At 38.2% G+C, this 22,041-nt stretch overlaps 1 protein-coding gene and 1 non-coding gene across 2 annotated transcripts in view; one reads left to right on the forward strand and one right to left on the reverse strand.

Annotated features, from left to right (window-relative positions):
• The window catches only part of LOC143403523 (Fc receptor-like protein 3), a 105,547-nt gene extending 94,523 nt beyond the window's left edge, over positions 1 to 11,024 (reverse strand). The window contains exon 1 of the mRNA XM_076861576.1: positions 10,994 to 11,024. Coding sequence (XP_076717691.1) covers positions 10,994 to 11,024 — 31 coding nt within the window. The remainder of the gene's footprint in view (positions 1 to 10,993) is intronic.
• Positions 11,025 to 15,698: 4,674 nt separating this feature from the next.
• On the forward strand, positions 15,699 to 15,771 carry Trnav-uac (transfer RNA valine (anticodon UAC)). The gene has a single exon. It is a non-coding gene; the product is annotated as a tRNA-Val (tRNA).
• The last annotated feature ends 6,270 nt before the right edge of the window (positions 15,772 to 22,041 follow it).

The following is a 22,041-nucleotide window of genomic DNA, read 5'->3' on the forward strand; positions in this document are numbered from 1 at the left end:
GGGACTTTAAGATTTACTATTCTATTAAGAGTTCAAGTCTCAGCTTCTGTGTCTGAAGGACATCGTTCACTCACACATTTATTAGTTATCTATTGAGTATTTCCTGTGTCTCTCGTGCTGGGCTATTTATTTGAGTTTCACTTCACTGGTTGTATAGTGTTGTCCAAAGTTTACTTGATTTCTGCTCTCTTCCGATGCTCACCTACTGACTGAAGAAAGACTTCTAAAGAATGGCTCACCCTCGGCAGTCTCGTTAGCATCCAAAACCTTAACACCATGTATTTTGGCAAAGTATTTCCTATCTGCCATTGTCCGTTCTCTATAGTTCCTACTTTGCCCTTACCTTGCAAACACACTTACTCATATGTTCTAAAGCCCATTGGCTTTCCCCTTGAGCAGAAATCTTAACCTTTTCATCATTATTAATTGAGTTAATATTTGAAATGCTTAAAATGGTGACTGGTACATATAAGTAATAAAAAGATGAAAAGAGAGAATAGGCACAGCAATCTGCAGAGCGGCAGAGCCACCCCCCCACCCCCCCAATCCCCCCCCATGCCTGCAAGGTAGGCGGACCTGCGACTCACCAGCAGATCAGGCCCAGAAACCCACGGAGCAGCAGAGCCACCCCCCACACCTGCAAGGTAGGCGGACCTGCCACCCACCGGCAGGTCAGGCCCAGCAACCCGCGGAGGGGCACAGCTGCCCCATGCGCCTGCAAGGTAGGCGGAACCGTGACCACTGACAGAACAGGCCCAGTGGCCCGCCAGACACATCGCCCCGGTTGGGGGAGGGGCAGAGCCGCCACCAGAGCCTGCTAGGTAGACAGACCTGCAACCGACAGACAGAACAGGCCTAGCGGCCAGCAGAGGGGCAGAGCTGCTGCTTGCGCCTGCAAGGGAGGCGGACCTGCGACCACCGAAAGAACAGGCCCACCGAAAGTACAGGCCCAGCGGCCTGCCAGCGTGGAAGGCACATTGCCCCAATTGGAGGAGGGGCAGAACCACCGCCAAAGCCTGTGAGGGAGACTTTGCAACTATACAAGAGCAATATAAATATATAGGGGGAAAAATCAATAACACAACAGTTTCACCAAGCAGAAAGAAACGTGATCAGTATAAAAAGACAAGGAAAGAAAGGAACACAAGCAATGCAGGTCAACTCAACTTTAGAAGAGGTAATATCTGCACCAGATGGAATGTCAGATAAAGAATTCAGGATATACATGCTTCAGATGATCTGGAGTCTCAAGGAAGACATTAGACAGCAAAATCAGACAATGAAAGACCACTTCGACCACTTCGACAATGAATTACATAAACAAATCCAAGAAGCAAAAGATCAATTATACAGGGAGATAGAGGTTATAAAAAACAAACAGAAATCCTAGAAATGCAGGAAGCAATAAACCAACTTAAAAACTCAATTGAGAATACTACCAGCAGAGTAGAACACTTAGAAGATAGAACATCAGACAATGAAGACAAAGTATTTCAACTGGAGAAGAACATAGACAGCTCAGCAAGACTGTTAAGAAACCATGAGCAGAACATCCAAGAAATATGGGATAACATAAAGAGACCAAACTTAAGAGTCATTGGGATACAGGAAGGTATAGAGGTCCAAACCAAAGGAATGAGCAATATATTCAATGAAATAATACGAGAAAACTTCCCAGACTTGAAGAATGAGACAGAATCCCAAATCCTAGAAGCCTACAGGATGCCGAATGTGCAAAATCATAAGAGATCCACACCTAGACACATTATAATGAAGATGCCCAACATACAGAATAAGGAGAGAATTTTAAAAGCTACAAGAGAAAGGAAGCAGATTACATTTAGGGGTAAACCAATCAGGATAACAGCTGATCTTTCAACACAGACTCTGAAAGCTAGAAGATCCTGAAATAGCATATTTCAAACACTGAAAGAAAATGGGTTCCAACCAAGAATTGTGTATCCAGCGAAATTAAGCTTCAGGATGGAAGATGAAATTAAAACCTTCCATGATAAACAAAAGTTAAAAGAATTTGCAGCTAGAAAACCATCTCTTCAAAACATCCTCGGCAAAATATTACAGGAAGAGGAAATGGAAAATATCAATGAAAACCAACAGCAGGAGGTAGTACAGTAAAGGAGGGGGGAAATAATCAAAGAGGAAAACAAACCATGTTTAGTAACATAAATAAACAAATATGGCTGGAAGAACAACCCATATCTCAATAATAACCCTAAATGTTAATGGCTTAAACTCACTAATTAAGAGACACAGGCTAGTAGAATGGATCACAAAACAAGACCCAACAATATGCTGCCTTCAGGAGACGCATTTGATAGGAAAAGACATACATAGACTGAAGGTGAAAGGTTGGGAAAAATCATATCACTCATATGGACTTCGGAAACAAGCAGGAGTGTCCATACTCATATCAAATAAAATAGATTTCAAGCCAAAGTTAATCAAAAGGGATAAAGAGGGACACTACATACTGCTCAAGGGAACCATACACCAACAAGACATAACAATCATAAATATATATGCCCCAAACAATGGTGCAGCTATGTTCATCAAACAAACTCTTCTCAAGTTCAAGAGTCTAATAGACCACCATACAATAATCATGGGAGACTTCAACACACCATTCTCACCACTGGACAGATCTTCCAAAGAAAAGTTGAATAAGGAAACTATAGAACTCAATAACATAATTAATAACCTGGACTTAATTGACATATATAGAATATACCACGCAACATCAAGCAGTTACACTTTTTTCTCAGCAGCACATGGATCCTTCTCAAAAATAGATCATATATTATGTCACAGGGCAACTCTTAGAAAATATAAAGGAGTAGAGATAATACCATACATCTTATCTGATCATAATGGAATGAAATTGAAAATCAACGATAAAAGAAGTAAGGAAAAATCATGCATCACTTGGAGAATGAAAAATAGGTTACTGAATGATCAATGGGTTATAGAAGACATCAAGGAGGAAATTAAAAAATTCTTAGAGATAAATGAAAACACAGACACAACATATCGGAATCTATGGGACACATTGAAAGCAGTTCTAAGAGGAAAATTTATTGCTTGGAGTTCATTCCTTAAAAAAAGAAAAAACCAACAAATAAATGATCTAATACTTCATGTCAAAATCCTAGAAAAAGAAGAGCAAAACAACAGCAAAAGAAGTAGAAGGCAAGAAATAATTAAAATCAGAGCTGAAATTAATGAAATCGAAACAAAAGAAACAATTGAAAAAATTGACAAAACTAAAAGTTGGTTCTTTGAAAAAATAAATAAAATGGACAGACCCTTAGCCACGCCAACGAAGAGAAGAAGAGAGAGAACTCAAATTACTAGCATACGGGATGAAAAAGGCAATATCACAACAGACACTTCAGAAATACAGAAGATTATCAGAAATTATTTTGATCCTTATACTCCAATAAAATAGAAGATAGTAAAGGCATCGATAAATTTCTTAAGTCATATGATCTGCCCAGATTGAGTCAGGAGGATATTGACAACCTAAACAGACCAATATCAATTGAGGAAATAGAAGAAACCATCAAAAGACTACCAACTAAGAAAAGCCCAGGACCGGAAGGGTATACAGCAGAGTTTTACAAAACCTTTAAAGAGAAACTAATACCAATACTTTTCAAGCTATTTCAGGAAATAGAAAAAGAGGGAGAACTTCCAAATTCATTCTATGAGGCCAACATCACCCCGATTCCTAAACCAGACAAAGACACTTCAAAGAAAGAAAACTACAGACCAATATCTCTAATGAACCTAGATGCAAAAATCCTTGATAAAATTCTGGCGAACCAGATACAAAAACATATCAAAAAAATTGTGCACCATGATCAGGTAGGATTTATCCCTGGGATGCAAGGTTGGTTCAATATATGGAAATCAATAAATGTTATTCACCACATCAATAGGCTTAAAAATAAGAACCATATGATCATCTTGATAGATGCGGAAAAAGCATTCAACAAAGTACAGCATCCCTTTATGTTCAAAACTCTAGAAAAACTAGGGATAACAGGAACATACCTCAATATTGTAAAAGCAATCTATGCTAAGCCTCAGGCTAGCATCATTCTGAATGGAGAAAAACTGAATGCATTCCCTCTAAAATCTGGAACAAGACAGGGATGCCCTCTCTCACCACTTCTGTTCAACATAGTTCTCGAATCACTGGCCAGAGCAATTAGACAGACAAAAGAAATTAAAGGCATAAAAATAGGAAAAGAAGAACTCAAATTATCACTATTTGCAGATGACATGATTCTATACCTAGCAGACCCAAAAGATTCTACAAAGAAACTATTAGAGCTAATAAATTAATTCAGCAAAGTGGCAGGATATAAAATCAACGCGCATAAATCAAAGGCATTCCTGTATATCAGCGACAAATCCTCTGAAATGGAAATGAGGACAACCACTCCATTCACAATATCCTCAAAAAAAAATAAAATACTTGGGAATCAACCTAACAAAAGAGGTGAAAGACTTATACAATGAAAACTACAGAACCCTAAAGAGAGAAATAGAAGAAGATCTTAGAAGATGGAAAAATATACCCTGTTCATGGATAGGTAGAACTAACATCATCAAAATGGCGATATTACCAAAAGTTCTCTATAGGTTTAATGCAATGCCAATCAAAATCCCAACGGCATTTCTTGTAGAAATAGAGAAAGCAATCATGAAATTCATATGGAAAAATAAAAGACCCAGAATAGCAAAAACAATGCTAAGCAGGAAGTGTGAATCAGGCGGTATAGCTATACCAGACTTCAAACTATACTACAGAGCAATAGTAACAAAAACAGCATGGTACTGGTACCAAAACAGGCGGGTGGACCAATGGTACAGAATAGAGGACACAGAAACCAATCCACAAAATTACAACTATCTTATATTTGATAAAGGGGCTAAAAGCATGCAATGGAGGAAGGATAGCATCTTCAACAAATGGTGCTGGGAAAACTGGAAATCCATATGCAACAAAATGAATTTGAATCCCTTTCTCTCACCATGCACAAAAGTTAACTCAAAGTGGATCAAGGAACTGGATATCAAATCAGAGACATGGCATTTGATAGAAGAAAAAGTTGGCTATGATCTACATACTGTGGGGTCGGGCTCCAAATTCCTCAATAGGACACCCATAGCACAAGAGTTAATAACTAGAATCAACAAATGGGACTTACTCAAACTAAAAAGTTTTTTCTCAGCAAAAGAAACAATAAGAGAGGTAAATAGGGAGCCTACATCCTGGGAACAAATCTTTACTCCTCACACTTCAGACAGAGCCCTAATATCCAGAATATACAAAGAACTAAAAAAATTAGACAATAAGATAACAAATAACCCAATCAACAAATGGGTCAAGGACCTGAACAGACATTTCTCAGAGGAGGACATACAATCAATCAACAAGTACATGAAAAAATGCTCACCATCTCTAGCAGTCAGAGAAATGCAAATCAAAACCACCCTAAGATACCATCTCACTCCAGTAAGATTGGCAGCCATTAGGAAGTCAAACAACAACAAGTGCTGGCGAGGATGTGGGGAAAAGGGTTCACTTGTACATTGCTGGTGGGACTGCAAATTGGTGCGGCCAATTTGGAAAGCAGTATGGAGATTTCTTGGAAAGCTCGGAATGGAACCACCATTTGACCCAGCTATTCCCCTAAAAAAAGCACACTATAGGGACACTGCTACATCGATGTTCATAGCAGCACAATTCACAATAGCAAGACTGTGGAACCAACCTAGATGCCCTTCAATAGACGAATGGATAAAAAAAAAATGTGGCATTTATACACAATGGAGTATTACTCTGCATTAAAAAATGACAAAATCATAGAATTTGCAGGGAAATGGATGGCATTAGAGCAGATTATGCTAAGTGAAGCTAGCCAATCCCTTAAAAACAAATGCCAAATGTCTTCTTTGATATAAGGAGAGTAATTAAGAACAGAGTAGGGATGAAGAGCATGAGAAGAAGATTAACATTAAACAGGGATGAGAGGTGGGAGGGAAAGGGAGAGAGAAGAGAAATTGCATGGAAATGGAAGGAGACCCTCAGGGGTATACAAAATTACATACAAGAGGAAGTGAGGGGAAAGGGGGAAAAATATAAGGGAGAGAAATGAATTACAGTAGATGGGGTAGAGAGAGAAGAGGGGAGGGGAAGGGAGGGGAGGGGGGATAGCAGAGGATAGGAAAGGCAGCAGAATACAACAGACACTAGTATGGCAATATGTAAATCAATGGATATGCAACTGATGTGATTCTGCAATCTGTATATGGGGTAAAAATGGGAGTTCATATCCCACTTGAACCAAAGTGTGAAATATGATATGTCAAGAACTATGTAATGTTTTGAACAACCTACAATAAAAATTAATTTAAAAAAAAGAATAGATTGTGGGGCTGGGATTGTGGCTCAGTGGCAGAGCGCTTGCCTCACATGTGTGAGGCACTGGGTTCAATTCAATTCTCAACACTGCATATTAATAAGTGAATAAAATCAAGGTCCATCAACAACTAAAAAAATTTTTAAAAAAAGAATAAATTGTGCTGTCAGTCTGACACCAAATACAACCAAATAATTTAATATCACCATTTTATTTCATCATTATATATCAAAGGTAGAGTTAAGATGTGACATTAATGTGTTTGATTTTAATAACTTCATATTTTATTGATCTAATGACTTAATATAACATTTAATTTTCTTCAATAAGACTGCAATTGAACTTTTCAGTCTACAGTTTAAGCCAGTGAATATTTATTTCTTCAACAACTATATGGTGCTAGGTCTTATATATGCCTTTCTTTCCTGATATTTTTAGATCAAATAATGAAACCCATTAAAACACAGGTTTACATATAATGGAGATACCAACCAGTGCTCAGTTTCAGAACACTAATTGTGTTAGATCGTTTGTTTTAATTCTTGTGCTTTCTTAATTGTGTTTTGCTTTGTATGGTGATTATTAAATTCATTCTAGTTTATATTTTTCTCATCACCAAAGCCACATGTGAACATTTTGTAATTTGCTTATTTGGGTTTTGTAGGTGGAAGATACTGGAAGATACACGTGTTTAGCATCAAGTCCTGCAGGAGATGATGATAAAGAATATTTAGTGAGAGTTCATGGTAAATTTGGCAAAGAAAAGTCCATGTTTTATACACACACCTAATTAGAAGCCAGACTGTACAATGTGGGTCAACTCTATAGCACATACTAAAATATGTTTAGAAATGAAGAAATACATATTTTACAAATCCAATTTTTTTTGTTTGAATGGTTAAGTGCTCTTTGGGGGTAGTTCAATGGGTTTTTGACTTATTTGTTTTGTTCCTGCACAAATAATTCATATCACTGATTTAAAGTAATATATATAAATTATAATAATGAAAAATAATTATCCTTAATCTCACCATGCAAAGATACAATGTTTTTGCTGGTAAATGTTTATTACAAAATATAATCTGAACCAGTTTTGCGCCTCTTGTTACTTGAAGGATGGGACAGGAGGATGTCCAGGCATTCCAGGTCAGCCTAAGCAATGTACCAAGGCCCAGTCTCTTTAAAGACAAATGTGATGATTCAGAATACAGTATTTGAGTTGCTTTTTATGTCAACTAATGATATGATTGACATGCACCTATGTTTTTGGGGTTTTTTTGTTTTTTTTTTATTGGTTAATCAAAACATTACAAAGATTGCAGAATCACATCGGTTACACATCCACATTTTTACATAATACCATAATAGCAACTGTTGTATTCTGCTACCTTTCCTATCCTCTACTATCCCCCTCCCCTCCACTCCCATCTTCTCTCACTACCCCATCTACTATAATTCATTTATCTCCTTATTTTTTTCCCATTCCCCTCACAAACTCTTATATGTAATTTTGTATAACAATGAGGGTCTCCTTCCATTTCCATGCAATTTCCCTTTTCTCTCCCTTTCCCTCCCACTTCATGACTCTGTTTAATGTTAATCTTTTCCTCCTGCTCTTCCTCCCTGCTCTGTTCTTAATTGCTCTCATTATATCAAAGAAGACCTTTGGCATTTGTTTTTTAGGGATTGGCTAGCTTCACTTAGCATAATCTGCTCTAGTGCCATCCATTTCCCTGCAAATTCCATGATTTTGTCATTTTTTAGTGCTGCATAATACTCCATTGTGTACAAATGCCACATTTTTTTTATCCATTCATCTATTGAGGGGCATCGGGGTTGGTTCCACAGTCTAGCTATTGTGAATTGGACATGTACCTATGTTAATAAACATTATGGCATCATTTTCAGTGAAAAAAAAAAGATGAAAAGACATGCCCACCGGTCTCAAACTCAGCATGCACTAAATTATTCTAATCCACTTCCAGAGTATATGCACTAGGCTCCTTGTCTACCTAGTGGGTCTCAGTGATCCCATAGGTCTCATGAGTATCCCATTTACTGTGTCAGTTCGACAGTAAATGAGTGTTCCATACCCGAAGCCTGTAAATGACACTGATCCCAGTCCGTATCAGGGGAGCTTCTTGGGAACAGGTGCCCCTGGGTGGGTCCTCTGCTTAGGCATACTGCTGGATCCACAACACCCTTCCCTGTGGGGTCCACAGTCAATCATTCTGGGACAGAGCTGGGTCTTTAGAAACAGGGTCAGGAAGATGCTGAAGAGTTCTATCTATTCAGGAGCAGATGATCACACCCCTCCTTGACCTACAGCCTCCCTTTCTTTCCCTTATTCTCATTCCAGATCCTTCCACCACTGCCTTTGCCCTCTGGACTTGAGATCTTCATTCCCTTCTCCAAATTTTAGTTTATCTCTTAAGGAGAGCTGCTCAGCTCATGGCAGTCAGGAGTCAGAGAAAGCAAAAGAGCGAGAGAGAATGAGAGAGAGAGAGAGAGAGAGAGAGAGAGAGAGAGAGAGAGAAGGGGCCAGAGACAGACAGTCCCAAGGCCATGCCCCCTCAATGAGCCATTCTCCACAGTGACACCCTACCTGCTCAGTAGTTCATTCAACCAATGGATTAATCCACCAATAAGGTTGGAGCTCTAATCCCCAAATCCTACCTCTGAGCCTTGCTGCATTGGGGGGTTATGCCCTCGACACATGAGCCTTTTGGAGAACCTTCTAGATCCACACCATAACAGAGGGACTAACCCATAGAAACCCAAGAGCCCTGTCCATTCTTTCTAGGATCAGGAAGGGTTCAGTCCTAGGAACCCCAAAGACTGTATTCCTTCCTGACAACCATTGTACCCCCTTCCTTTCCCTCACAGCCCGGCCCCACATTCACACGCATGGATGCAGCAGGTACGGACTGAGGATGTTTCCTGTCGGATTCTTGTAGAAACCATAAAGCAGTCTAGGGCTTCACTGGAACATATTGCTACATTTAAAACGATGCAGACTCCTAACAGCTGTTTGCACAGATATGAGCTGGCTTCTTGAATTTGAAGACTGCTTTTTATGAAGAGATATGGATGCAGTTATCTGTAAATTGGATGTTATATCTGTTCTTCTCTGACTTTGCTAATTATAGTCAGGAGCAGGAGGAAGGGAGATTTTGAAGGTCTGAAAGTCCTTTTTTTATGTAGTCATGCTTAAATTTTGGATATAGTAACAATAATAAACATCATCACAGTTAATATCGATTAAGCACTTACTTAATGTCACATACTGAACTAAGTATCTCATTTTCTCCTCATAAACTCCCACAAGTTAGATTATATTCCTATGTCAAGACATCTCCAAAGTTAAAGAAAATTGCTGTGCCTTGTGCCCCCTTATTGCTAAAGAAGAGGTTGCAATACTTGAAGATCTTTTTGGAGGCTCTCTTACCCATTTGATTCAGTTTTGACTGAGACCTAGGGAAAGGGAGAGCTCTGTAGTATTCCAGATTGCCACAAAAGCAGCTTACCACTTGAGATTTACGATACAGCAGATATGGTGTCATCTGAATTAAGTGTTGAAAAGAGGAACAGAGCAGGAGTAGAGCATAGACTCCTAGAATTTCAGAATAAACTATTCTATTTTCTGGAAATAAACATTCTTTTGAGAAATAGTACCTAGTTTGACACTATCTTACTAGAAATTTAATGCTTAACCGTGGAATATCAAGTGAGCGTGCAACTTGTATGGCTTATCCTGAGTGAGGTGTTACCTAGCCACAAGGTTGTGCATGAAGAGTGGCAGTTCCTCAAAAGGAAATATGTACCTATGTATGTATGTATGTATATAGGCTGCATAGCCTTCCTCTCTCAGTCCACACCTATAGCCTCATGTAGAATTTCTTATTTAAAAAGTATGATTATTAGTGTATATTAATTGTACAAAATAAGGAGATTCACTGTGACAGTTTCATACCTGCATATTTCCCTGTTTCTCCTCCCCTCCCTCTGGCCTTTTCTTTCCCTAACAGTCCCCCCACCTTTTTTTTTAAATTTCTAAATTCACATATGAGAGAAAACATGCAATACTTGTTTTTCATCTGGCTTATTTTGCTTAACATAATCTCCTGTTCCATCCTTTTCCCTGAAAAATGACACTATTTCATTCTTCTTTATGGCTAAACAATATTCACATAACTCGTTTACTAAAAAAGAAAAACTAGAGCTTGCTTCTTTTTTATATGTATTTATTTTTTAGTTGTAGTTGGACACAAATAAAAAATTCTCTTATTTTTATATGGTGCTGAGGGTCAAACCCAGGGCTTGCGAGTGCTAGACGAGCGCTCTACCGTGGACCCCCAGCCCTAGCCCTGGGGCTTGCTTCTTGATGGTTTTGCATGATATACTGGCAAGAAATGGAAGCAGATTGCAACAGCATCACAACCCCAGGTTAGATGGTTCCTGAAAGGAAATTGTGTTGGTCAGCTTTGCATCACTGTGTCCGAGACACCTGATAAGAACAACTTAGAGGAGAGAACGTTTACCTTGGTTCATGGTCTCATAGGTTCGGTCCATGGCCATCTGAGTCCCTTGCTCTGGGCCTGGGCAGTCAGAACATCATGGCATGGTGGAGAAGCAGAGAGGAGAGGGGTGAGAAGGAGCAGAGGGAAGACGGGCCTTTCAGGAACTCCTAGTGAGCCAGCTCTTCCTCACCTCTACTTGCTGACGGTTACCACCCAGTTAGTCCATTCACACTAGGATGGACTCATTAGGTTACAGCTCCCATGATCTAATGCTCTTACCTCTGAATATTTCTGCATTAACAGGAGCTTTGTGGGTACACCTCATACCCAAACCATAACAAAGGTGATGAATGGAGTCAGTCATAAGGCAGTGGAGAAGACTGATTCTACAAACAAGTAAATCAACAAGGTAATCTCAGAAAGCGGAAAGTTCTGTGCTTAAAAACAAAATAGAAATTGAGTCATGTAGCAGGGTGCAGTGGCCCACGCCTGTAATCCCAGCAGCTCAGGAGGCTGAGGCAGGAGGATTTCGAGTTCAAAGCCAGCCTTAGCAACAGCAAGGCACTAAGCAAGTCAGTGAGACCCTGTCTCTAAATAAATACAAAATAGGGCTGGGGGTGTGGCTCAGTGGCTGAGTGCTCCTGAGTTCCCTCGCCTGGTGCCCTCGTACCCAAAACAAAACAAAACAAAATCTCCCCGGAAGCAAAGGCAAAAAAGAAAAAAAGGGTAAAAAGAAATTGAGACACATGGTCACACAGAATGAGACAACAGCAACAGTGGTTCGAGGGATAGGGAAATCCCACGAGTAGTTCCACACCCTTTATTTGTGTTAATGCACTCAATCTTCACAACAGTCTTATGAGATAGACATCACTATTCTCATCTTACAAATACAGAAGCCGAGGCATAGGGAGGTTGAGAAGGTTGTCCAAGGCCACAGATGGCAGGCAGAGGAGTCTGTCTGGATGCAAGGGCAGAGTAGTCCCAAGATTCCCAACACCACTCCACCTTCTGCTTCTCACCTTTCTGCCTGGGTATTCTAAAAGCCACCCCCTTTTCTTTATGATCAATTCTCATTTCTACTTAAGGTCACAAATATTGGCCCATGTCCCCTGCTACCAGAAAATAGATAGATATGTAATGGATAAAAGAGCAATTCCCACTTTCAGGAGATTTAAACCTGCAAGAAAAGAATTAGCACTGAGGGTGGGGTGTGGGGGGGCTTTCTTTCCATCAGGTACTGAGGGACAGTGGGGTGTTCATGAAGAAATAGTTGAGGGACCCGGTCAACTTGAATCTGAAGCTGAGTAACAGGGCTTCACAGATGATGAGCACAATATCAATTTTTTTCTAAACAAGGAATATGAATTTCTTGAGTAGATTTGTTTTCAGGGACCATGTCCCTGGAGTGGTCAACTGCTGTACCTTGAAGACATTTATAGCTCAGACACTGTTCCATCAGCAGTCACCTAGAAAGTCTGTCCTCTCCTCTGGAGATCTCTCTGTCCCTCATTGACATTCCTCATCAGATCAACTTCCTTATTAGGACAAGCCCTGATCACACAGAATGACAAACAGGTGACCAGGAGGGAGATGAGTGTAACCACAGAGCTTCCGTGGTCCGAGGCAATGGGGACCACACTCTTGCACCTGTTGGAGGGGAGATGTAGAGCACATTCACAAGCCTCCCCTGTGCCGACCAGAGAGAGCCGGGTCATGGGGGAGGTTGCAGAAGAAGTCAGACTTGTTTCCTCTGCTTGGAACTGTGAAGAAAAAAGAGGGAGGGAAAGAGAGAGAGAGAGAGAGAGAGAGAGAGAGAGAGAGAGAGAGAGAGGAGAAAGCGAAAAACTAAAGAGTAGCACAGAATTAATCTTCCAGAATTTTTAATCTGTAACCTCTGAGAACTTTCTGAAGAACCCACTAACCACTATTTCCTCTTTTGGTGACTGCTTCCCTCGGTTCCTTTCTGACTCTGCATACCATATGTAAAGCAACCCTGCCCTACTTGGTAGGCTGGGGACTAAGAGTTGCTGAAGAAGAATCCTGTTCATTGCCCACTGACAGGGAAGAGGGGACATTTTCATGTCAAGAGCAGTTTGCACAGAGAGGCCCATTCAACTTCCTTCAGTCCAAGGAAGGGAGAGTGAAGAATTTACGTTTGTCAAGACAAAAAAAAAAAAAAAAAAAAAAATAGTCTGCAAATAGTATTTCATTGACAAAAAAAAAAGGACAGTAGGGACAGGAAGTGGAGACTCACGGGGACCTGAAAGGGGGTCCAGCATTGTCAGTTATGTGTCCATGTGCCTGTCTCTTTATTAATCAGCAAGGCCCTGCTTTGACCATGTATGTTAAGAGGTTTTTCTCCTCTAAGTGTACAGTACATTAAAAAAAAATCATGGGTGTTTTAATCCATATTCCATTATACTCACTTTTGGAAAAATGAAGCTGTCTCTAGACTGAAGCAGCCAAGGTTTATGGTTTTCTTAAACGATGACCTTAGTCTGTGGTTCTGAAATGGTCCTTTGCTGTTAGCAATCCCTACTTTGACCCATTCTCTCCAACACCTAACATTAGGCTGTTCTGGCCATCAGAATACTCTGCTTCCGAGAGCACAACTGACAAGTGGTTTGTCTTCCATGATGCATGGGGATATCCTCTCCTCGTCTCAGATACAGATGGAGACTTAGTTTCATGTTTAGAGAAGTCTTGGTTGACGTCCATAGGTCCCTTAACTAGGAGAGGAGAGCTAGGAGAGCTGTCTTAGCACATGAACACAAATTTGTGATCTACTGGATAACTTTGGCATGTTAAGATACCATAAGCAAAATGGAAAATAAGACACAGTGCCTAACAGATAAAGGGTTAATGTCCTAAGTTCATAAAGAACCCGTGTAATTCTTTAGGAAAAGAATATTTCACTTGGGCTGGGGATGTGGCTCAAGTGGTAGTGCGCTCGCCTGGCATGTGCAGGATGCTGGGTTCGATCCTCAGCACCACATAAAAATGAAAATAAAGATGTTTTGTCCACCAAAAACTAAAAAATAAATATTAAAAAATTATCTCCCTCTCTTTAAAAAAAAGAATATTTCACTTATTCGAAATATGACAATTTCTTATGCTAAACTATTGATTTAATAAAGTTCATTGTCTTAAATGCATATAATTATCTTAAACTTTACTAACCACCAAATAAATTAAAATTTAAGCAATCAAATTTAATTTCTGTCAACATTTTTGTAAAATTAAGAAAAACCATACCACACAGTGTTGGAACTTTCAAAAACGTTTTTTGGGAGTACATAGTGTAAAAGTTTTCTGGATTAAAGGTATTTAAACAACCAGAGAAATGAAAAATTGGGCTCTTTATGTGTACTATGAATTGAAATGCATTCTGCTATCATGTATAGCAAATTCGAATAAATAAATCTTAAAAAAAAGAAAGGAAGAAAAAAAAGAATCTTTAAAATTCCTTGTAATTTGTTTCTCAATAAAATTTTATTGTGAGGAAGTGAAGAGATGCAAAGAATTTATCTTAAACTTTTTATAAAAATAGAAAATAAAATATACAAAAGAAGGAGAATGGTAAATTGGGGTACATCTGTATGACATAGTATTATAAAACTACTATTTATGTTTTAGAAAATGATTCGAAAAGCATGAAAAATGCCCAGACACATTAAATGAACAAGTATTTAACACAGTTGAAGTCCAAGTGTGTATGTAAATATACATCCTGAATCACCACTTCATTAACCAGAGAGTAGAAATATATTCAAGCTGGAATCCCATTTCTGATATGATATTTGTCAAATAACTACAGATAAGCCCAACAGCTGGTAACAATTATTAATTGGATAAACAGAAAACACCTGGGGATTCTGCAGAATTAAAAAGAGCAGCCAGACTGTGGAGAGGAATTGAATTTTGGAGAAGTGACTGGCACACAGATGAGTTTTACGGTTTCCAGTGGGTTTCACCTGCGTGCAGGTTGTAGCATGAAGAAGCACACTGTAGGTGAGTAACACTTTGCTAGAAATCCCACCGTCTTTCTAGCTGGAGGAATGAAGGACAGGAGGCTTGTCAATTGCAGATACTGGGAAGTGAGGGTAGCACTCTGGAAAAGTGAGAAGCCGAGGAAACCCCATAATTCTCTGTATGAACAGTGCTAAAGTTCAGGCTGACTCCACGTGCAGGTGCAGGACACTCTCAGAGCCCCAATACAGCAAAGAATGAAAAGAACAGAATTAAGCTTTGAGCTACCACCAACAGAAGGGAAGACAGAGTCTTACTGGACAAAATGCTGCTAACACAACAACACCAACATTCTCCTGATGAAGGTAATAGAACACAGAAACCACACGACCTAACATTTGTAACATCCAAGATATAATAAAAAATTATTCAATGTGGAAGGAACACAGAAAATGTGATCGATTTTCTAGGATAAAGATGACTTGTAACAACAATGTCAAATGCCTCTGAGGTCCAAATGATTTGACAAGAATTTAATAACAGCCACTGAATGGGGTGAAAGAAAATACACACAGAATGAGCGAAAAGGCAGAAAATCTTGGTAGAGATACACAAATTTTAGAGAAACAGATTTTAGAAATACTTTTGTTATTTTTAAAAATGATCAAATGGGGTGTATAACAGAATGGTAGGTCAGAAGAAAGAACAAGTGAAATTGCAAATGTATTAATAAAAATTATTTGATCTGAGGGCTGGGGATGTAGCTCAGTTGGTAGAGTGCTTGCCTTACATGCACAAGGCTCTGGGTTCAATCCCCAGCACCACCACAAAAAAAAAAAAAAAAAAAAAAAAAAAATTTGATCTGAAAGAAAGTTGAAAAAATTGATAGAAACTTAGGGATATGTGGGACAATATACACATTGGAATTGAAGCAGGAGGCAAGAGAGACATAAAATAGGGAAGGGGGACAGGAAAAGGAAAGACATTGGAATAAATGTAACATAATTTTCCTATGTGTATATATACATATGAAATGTCACAGTTAATCTCACCATCATGTACTCCCACAAGAATGAGGTCCTACCTAGAATACGATCTATTTCATGCTTGTATAATTATATCAAAGTGGCTTCTGCTGTCATGTATAATTTTTAAAAAACCAATAAATTTAAAACATTACAACTGAACTATTCTCAAATTTTGTGGAAAACATCCATTTGCCAATTTGAAAAGGTTAATGAACTCCAAAGAAGATAAATTCAAACACCACCATGCCAAGACAATAATAATCAAACTGCTGAAAGTTAAACACAAAACCTTAAAAGTAGATAAAAATGCTGTATTATTTTTAGAGCATTGATTTGAATAGCACAAACTTCTCTTGGAAACGATTGGCACAATAAGATAGTGGAACAACATTTTAAAGCATTGAAAGAAAAAATTTCAAACCAGTTTTCTATACACAGCAAAAATAACATCTTCAGCTGGGCTCAGTGGCTGCATACCTGTAATCTCAGCTGCCTTGGGGGCTGAAACAGGAGGATCGCAAGTTCAAAGCCAGCCTCAGCAATTTAGCGAGGCCCTAAACCACTCAGGGAGACCCTGTCTCTACATAAAATACAATAGAGGGCTGGGAATGTGGCTTAGTGGTTAAACACCCTGAATTTAATCCCCAATACCAAAAGAAAATAATAATAATAATAGCAGCAACAAAATCTTCAAACATAGAATAGTATCATCCAGCCTGGTGTGCTGGTGCAGCCTGTAATCCCAGCAGCTTGGGAGGCTGAGGCAGAAGGATTGCAAGTTCAAAGCCAGCCTTGGCCAAAGCGAGACACTAAGCAACTCAGTGAGACCCTGTCTCTAAATAAAATACAAAAACAGGGCTGGGGATGTGCCTCAGTGTTCAAGTGCCCTTGAGTTCAATCCTTAGTACCCCAAAACAAAACACCAAATACAAATGCAGAAAACTAAAAACAAAATAAAACCATTAGAGACTCATTGCCAAAAAACTATAAGAAATTGTAAGTGGAGTCTTTCTGCATGACACATTCCATTGAGTATATTTCACAGTGCAGGCTTAGTTTTTTTGAATTCTTTTAATTTCTGCTTATCATGGAATGTTTTATTTCATTCTAGATTCTGAAAGATAATTTAGATGAGCACAGTAATATTGGTTGGCACCCATTTGATATTGGTTGGCATGGCACATATTATTCTAAGCCCTCCTGGCTTTGAGGGTCTAGGTTAAGAAATCAGTTGAGATCTGAATTGACTTGCCTCTAAACGTGACCTGCCATTTTTCTCTTGCAGCTATTAAAATTTTATTCTTATTCTGTATGTTAGGTACTTTCTTTATAATGTGTCTTGGAGAGGATTTCTTTTGAACTTGCCTATTTGGAGTTCTATATGCATTTATATTTGAATTTTCATCTCATTCCTAAAATTTGGAAAATTTTTCTGATATTATATCATTAAAAAGATTGTGCATTCCTTTAGTTTGTATTTCAAAGCTTTGTTCTGACCCATTTAATGGTGCTTAAATTTGGACTCTAAATATTATCTTAGATATCTTGAATATTCTGATCATGGTCTCTTAACATCTTTTCTTTATTGTTGACTTTGTTTTCAACATTATATATCTTGTCTTCTAGGCCTGGGAATCTGTCTTCAAGGTAATCTAATCCATTGATGATGCTTTCCATTAAATTTTGTATTTGATTTATTGGCTCTTTCATTCCCAGAATTTCTACTTGATTCCTTTTCACAATCTCTTTCTCTTAATTGAAATGATTTTTCACTCCTGCATTTCCTCTCTAAGTTCATTCCTTACACCCTCTTTAAACTTGTTAAACATTTTAACTATAAACTTTCTAAATTCTTCCTCTGACATTTCCTCCCCCGTGGTGTCCCTGGGTTCAGTTGTTGAAGTGTTGTGTGCAACATTTTTAGTGTGCTTTCTTTGTGACTATTACTTGTTGCATGAGATCAAGATATGAAATTTTCCACTTGTTGGAGCTCAAAAAGTTTTACATTTGGGGGGCATTTCAGATTTCGGATTAGGGATGCTCCACTGGTAGTACTATATCTATTAAGAGCTTGCATTCATTATCAAAAATTTTTTTTATTAGTTGCTCAAGACAATACAATGATCTTGACGTATCATACATTTGATTCAAATGAGGTATGAATTCTTATTTTTCCACGTGAACAAATTGCAGGATCACATTGGTTATACATCCATGTTTATACACACAGCAATCCTACTGTCTGTTGTATTCTGCTGCCCTTCCTATCCCCCCTCCCCTCCCCTCCCCTCCCTTCCCCTCCCATCACCTCTCTCTACACAATCTACTATGACACATTTCTCTCTCTTTTTTTTCTCTTCCCCCTCACATCATCATATCAATTTTTTTCACAAAGAAAAAAAATTGAGTCCAAACAGCTTCATTGGTTTATTTTATCAAATATTTATTTTATCAAATATTCAAGAAAGATATCAATCCTATGCAAATTCTTTCAAAAAATTGAGAGAAGTTATCAAATTACACTAACAATAAGCAATTAAAAAATGAACTAAAATCTCCACTTATAATACCAAACAACATAAAATCATTAGGAATAAATTTAATGAAAGATATGTGAAAGAGAATTAAATAAGACCTAATGAAATGGAAAGGTCATATGAAATTCATGGATTGAAAGCTTCAGTCTTGTTAATATGGAAATTCTCCCCAAATTGATGTAGAAATTCAGTGTGATGCTAATCAAATTTTTTTAAAAAAATAGATTGAGAAGTCAATGTAAAAATGTATATGGAAAAGCAAAAGACCCAGATTACCCAAAATCATGTTGAGAAAAACAAAAGAACAAAGTTGGTGGCTTATGCCAAGTGATTTCAAGCTTCATGTGTAGCAACTGTAATCAAGAAAGTGTCCATTTTGGCATAAGGAGAGAGCCTTATGATCTACTCTAAGATAAAATAAATAAAGCAAAATAGTCTAGAAGTAGGCTCATACCTATATTGTCAATAGGTTTTTCCAAAGATGGCAAGATAATTCAAAGGGAAAAGGCATGCTCTTCCAATAGACTCCTGTAACGATGGATATCTGTATAGGAAAAAAGTCAGTATCAACCCTGACCTCAGGTGCATACAGAAAATATCTTGAAATGTGACACATATAAACACAGGAGATAAAAATATTAAATTTCTAGAAGAAAATCTTTTTTAATATTTATTTTTTAGGTGTAGATGGACACAACACAATGCCTTTATTTTTATGTGGTGCTGAGGATTGAACCCCGGTCCCGCCCGTGCTAGGCGAGTGCTCTACCACTGAGCCACCATCCCAGCCCCGAAGAAAATATTTATGGCATTTGGGCAGATAAGTATTTCTTAAATAGGATATACAAAATATGAACTATAAGTGAAAAAATGGTAAATTTAGTCAAATTTGGAACTTTGAAAGTTATAAACTGAGAGAAAATATTTGATAAGCATGGATCTGATAAAATTATAATGCATTATAAATTTTAAAAATGTGCATTTGCTATTCCCTCAAACCTCACACACACACACACAAAAAGCTATGAGCACCTACCAAGGCAAGTGGTGGAAACTTCTAAGAAAAAAAATGAATAACTTTCCTTGCATTGCACACAACACATACACACAAAAATAGTTACTATATAGAGATCTTAGACCTAAATGTAAAAGTGAAAATGAAAAAATTTCTAGAAAGAGTCTTTTGATTTGGAGCTTAACAAATTTTCTCACATTGGAGACACAAAGCATAACTCATAAAAGACAAGATTCATAAATTTTATGACATCAAAACTAAACACATCTGCTCATCAAAAGACACCATTAGGAGAATAAAGATCAAGCTATAGACAAATATGTAAATCAGACCAGAATATATAAAGAATTCAGCCAACTCAAATAATAAAAAAGACTACCAAAAAAAAAAGTGATGAAAGGTTTTAACAAAAAAATCACAAAAGATCTACAGAAAGTCAATAAGGACTTGAGGAGATGCTCAACATCTGGGAAAAGAGAAGTTAAATCATAACGCCACCTTATACTGAATTCTATACTCCTTAGAATAACTGAATTTAAAGACTGAAAATTTCAAGTATTGACAGAGATGTGGAATAACTGAGCCTATGCACCATTCATGGGAATGTATAATTGTGCAGCCATTTAGGAAAACAACATGCAGCCTTGAAAATTAAATATGAATCTACTATGTAACCCAGCAGTTACACTCCACAGCATCTGCCAAAGGGCAACGGAAACATATTCACAGAACGATTTATATATATCAAGCTTTATTTTAACAATGACAAGTGAAATCACCCAAACGTCCATCAACCCAAATACATCGTGAAATATGTCTATACAATGGAATATTACTCAGCAATAAAAATAAATAATGAAACAACATGAATGAACCTCACAATCTTTTTGCTTTGTGAGAGAAGCCAGGCGCAAAAGAGTCTATCCCATATGATTCCATTTATATATATATATTTTTAGGAAATATAATCTATAATGACAGCATAAAGCATGGCAGTAATTGAATGGGATGGAGGTGAAAGTGACCAATCTTTGCTCAAGGGTGAGGGGCTGTGAGGGTGATAAAAGTGTTTGGGAGCTTGATTATGTTCGTGTGATTTCATCTGTCAAAACTCATCCAAGTGTACACTTTAAATACATGTTATTTATTTTGCATAAATTGTTATTCCGTAAACTTATAAACAAAATAAATAGAATGCAAAGAAAGGAATTAATAATGCCCCAGATACCAAAGTCTCTAATGTCACCTTGTTGACTTATTTGCCTTGGTTTTGAGGATCTGAATAAGGTCTTCTGGGGGAGGTTCCCCATTATGCTCAGAACTATTCTGTGCACAGTAGCTGCCCCCCACCACCCGTCCCCAACTCTCTCCTTTCCAAAGGCTGCTGTCCTTGGTGCCACCTGCACCACCAACCAGTTCCCCTGGAGAATGTCCGTAGCACACTGCCTCTCTCCTAATAGACCTTTTATCTCTCAAAAGTCAATGGGAGAATTTTTCTCCTTTTATCATAGGTTTCCTTCAACAAGTGCCTAGTGACATGTCTTTTCCCCCTTCCTGGAGAAAGGCATTAGGAGAGAACTCAAGCACACACAGATTCCAACTGGATTATTTGATGCCCCCTACAGGCCCGGCCCCTGTCCTGGATTGTGTTTTGCCCCTAATAATATGAAAACGACACGTATAAGCCCTTCTCTCATAATAAAACATACACATTTCTTCAACAAGAAAAAAAAATGGATTTTTTTCTTCAGTTGCTGATTGAATTCATTAGGCTAAGATTAAAAACTTCAAATTAGATTGCTTGTTATTCTTTCTATTGTCTACATTATTGACACCCCAGGCATAAATTTGAAATACACTGTGGACTTTTATGCTTCAACTATTTCAAGGTTGTCAAAGTGCTCTTGTGTTATTTACATAAAGTGATGAACAATGGGTGGTGCAGAATCCATGATGCTGTTAAACTGATCCATTCACATGCATCACGGAATTCACTAGGTTCTTTTTCCTAAGGCCTATTGTTTTGGAAGCTGTAAGAAGGGTAATGCCAGGTGATCAAGGCTAACCATTTCAGTTATTCCTTTTCTGCCTCTGAAGAAATTTTAAGTGATTTTGTCCATTCTCCTGAAACTTAAGCCCGACAGCATGTTGTTGTTGTATTCTGAGTCCATGATAGACAATATTTCTCGGCCAACTGGGGGACACATGAGAAGTTCTGCTCTGAGCTTACAAGTTAATGTCTGGCAACTTCTCCACTGTCAGCTCAGGTAACCAGGACTCCTGAGTGAATGGAAAGCAGTAATGGAGACTCCTCAGAAAACTTGGAATGGAACCACCATTTGACCCGTTATTTCACTTCTTGGTTTATACCCAAAGTACTTAAAGTCAGCATACCTCACTGAAGGGGCCACATCAGTGGTTTAAAGCAGCTCAATTCACAATAGCAAAGCTATGGAACCAACCAAGGTGCCCGTCAACAGATGAATGGATAAAGAAGATGTGGTATCTATAAACAAT

Source organism: Callospermophilus lateralis, chromosome 7 (genome assembly GCF_048772815.1).
Source record: "Callospermophilus lateralis isolate mCalLat2 chromosome 7, mCalLat2.hap1, whole genome shotgun sequence".
NCBI classification, from domain to species: Eukaryota; Metazoa; Chordata; class Mammalia; order Rodentia; family Sciuridae; genus Callospermophilus; species Callospermophilus lateralis.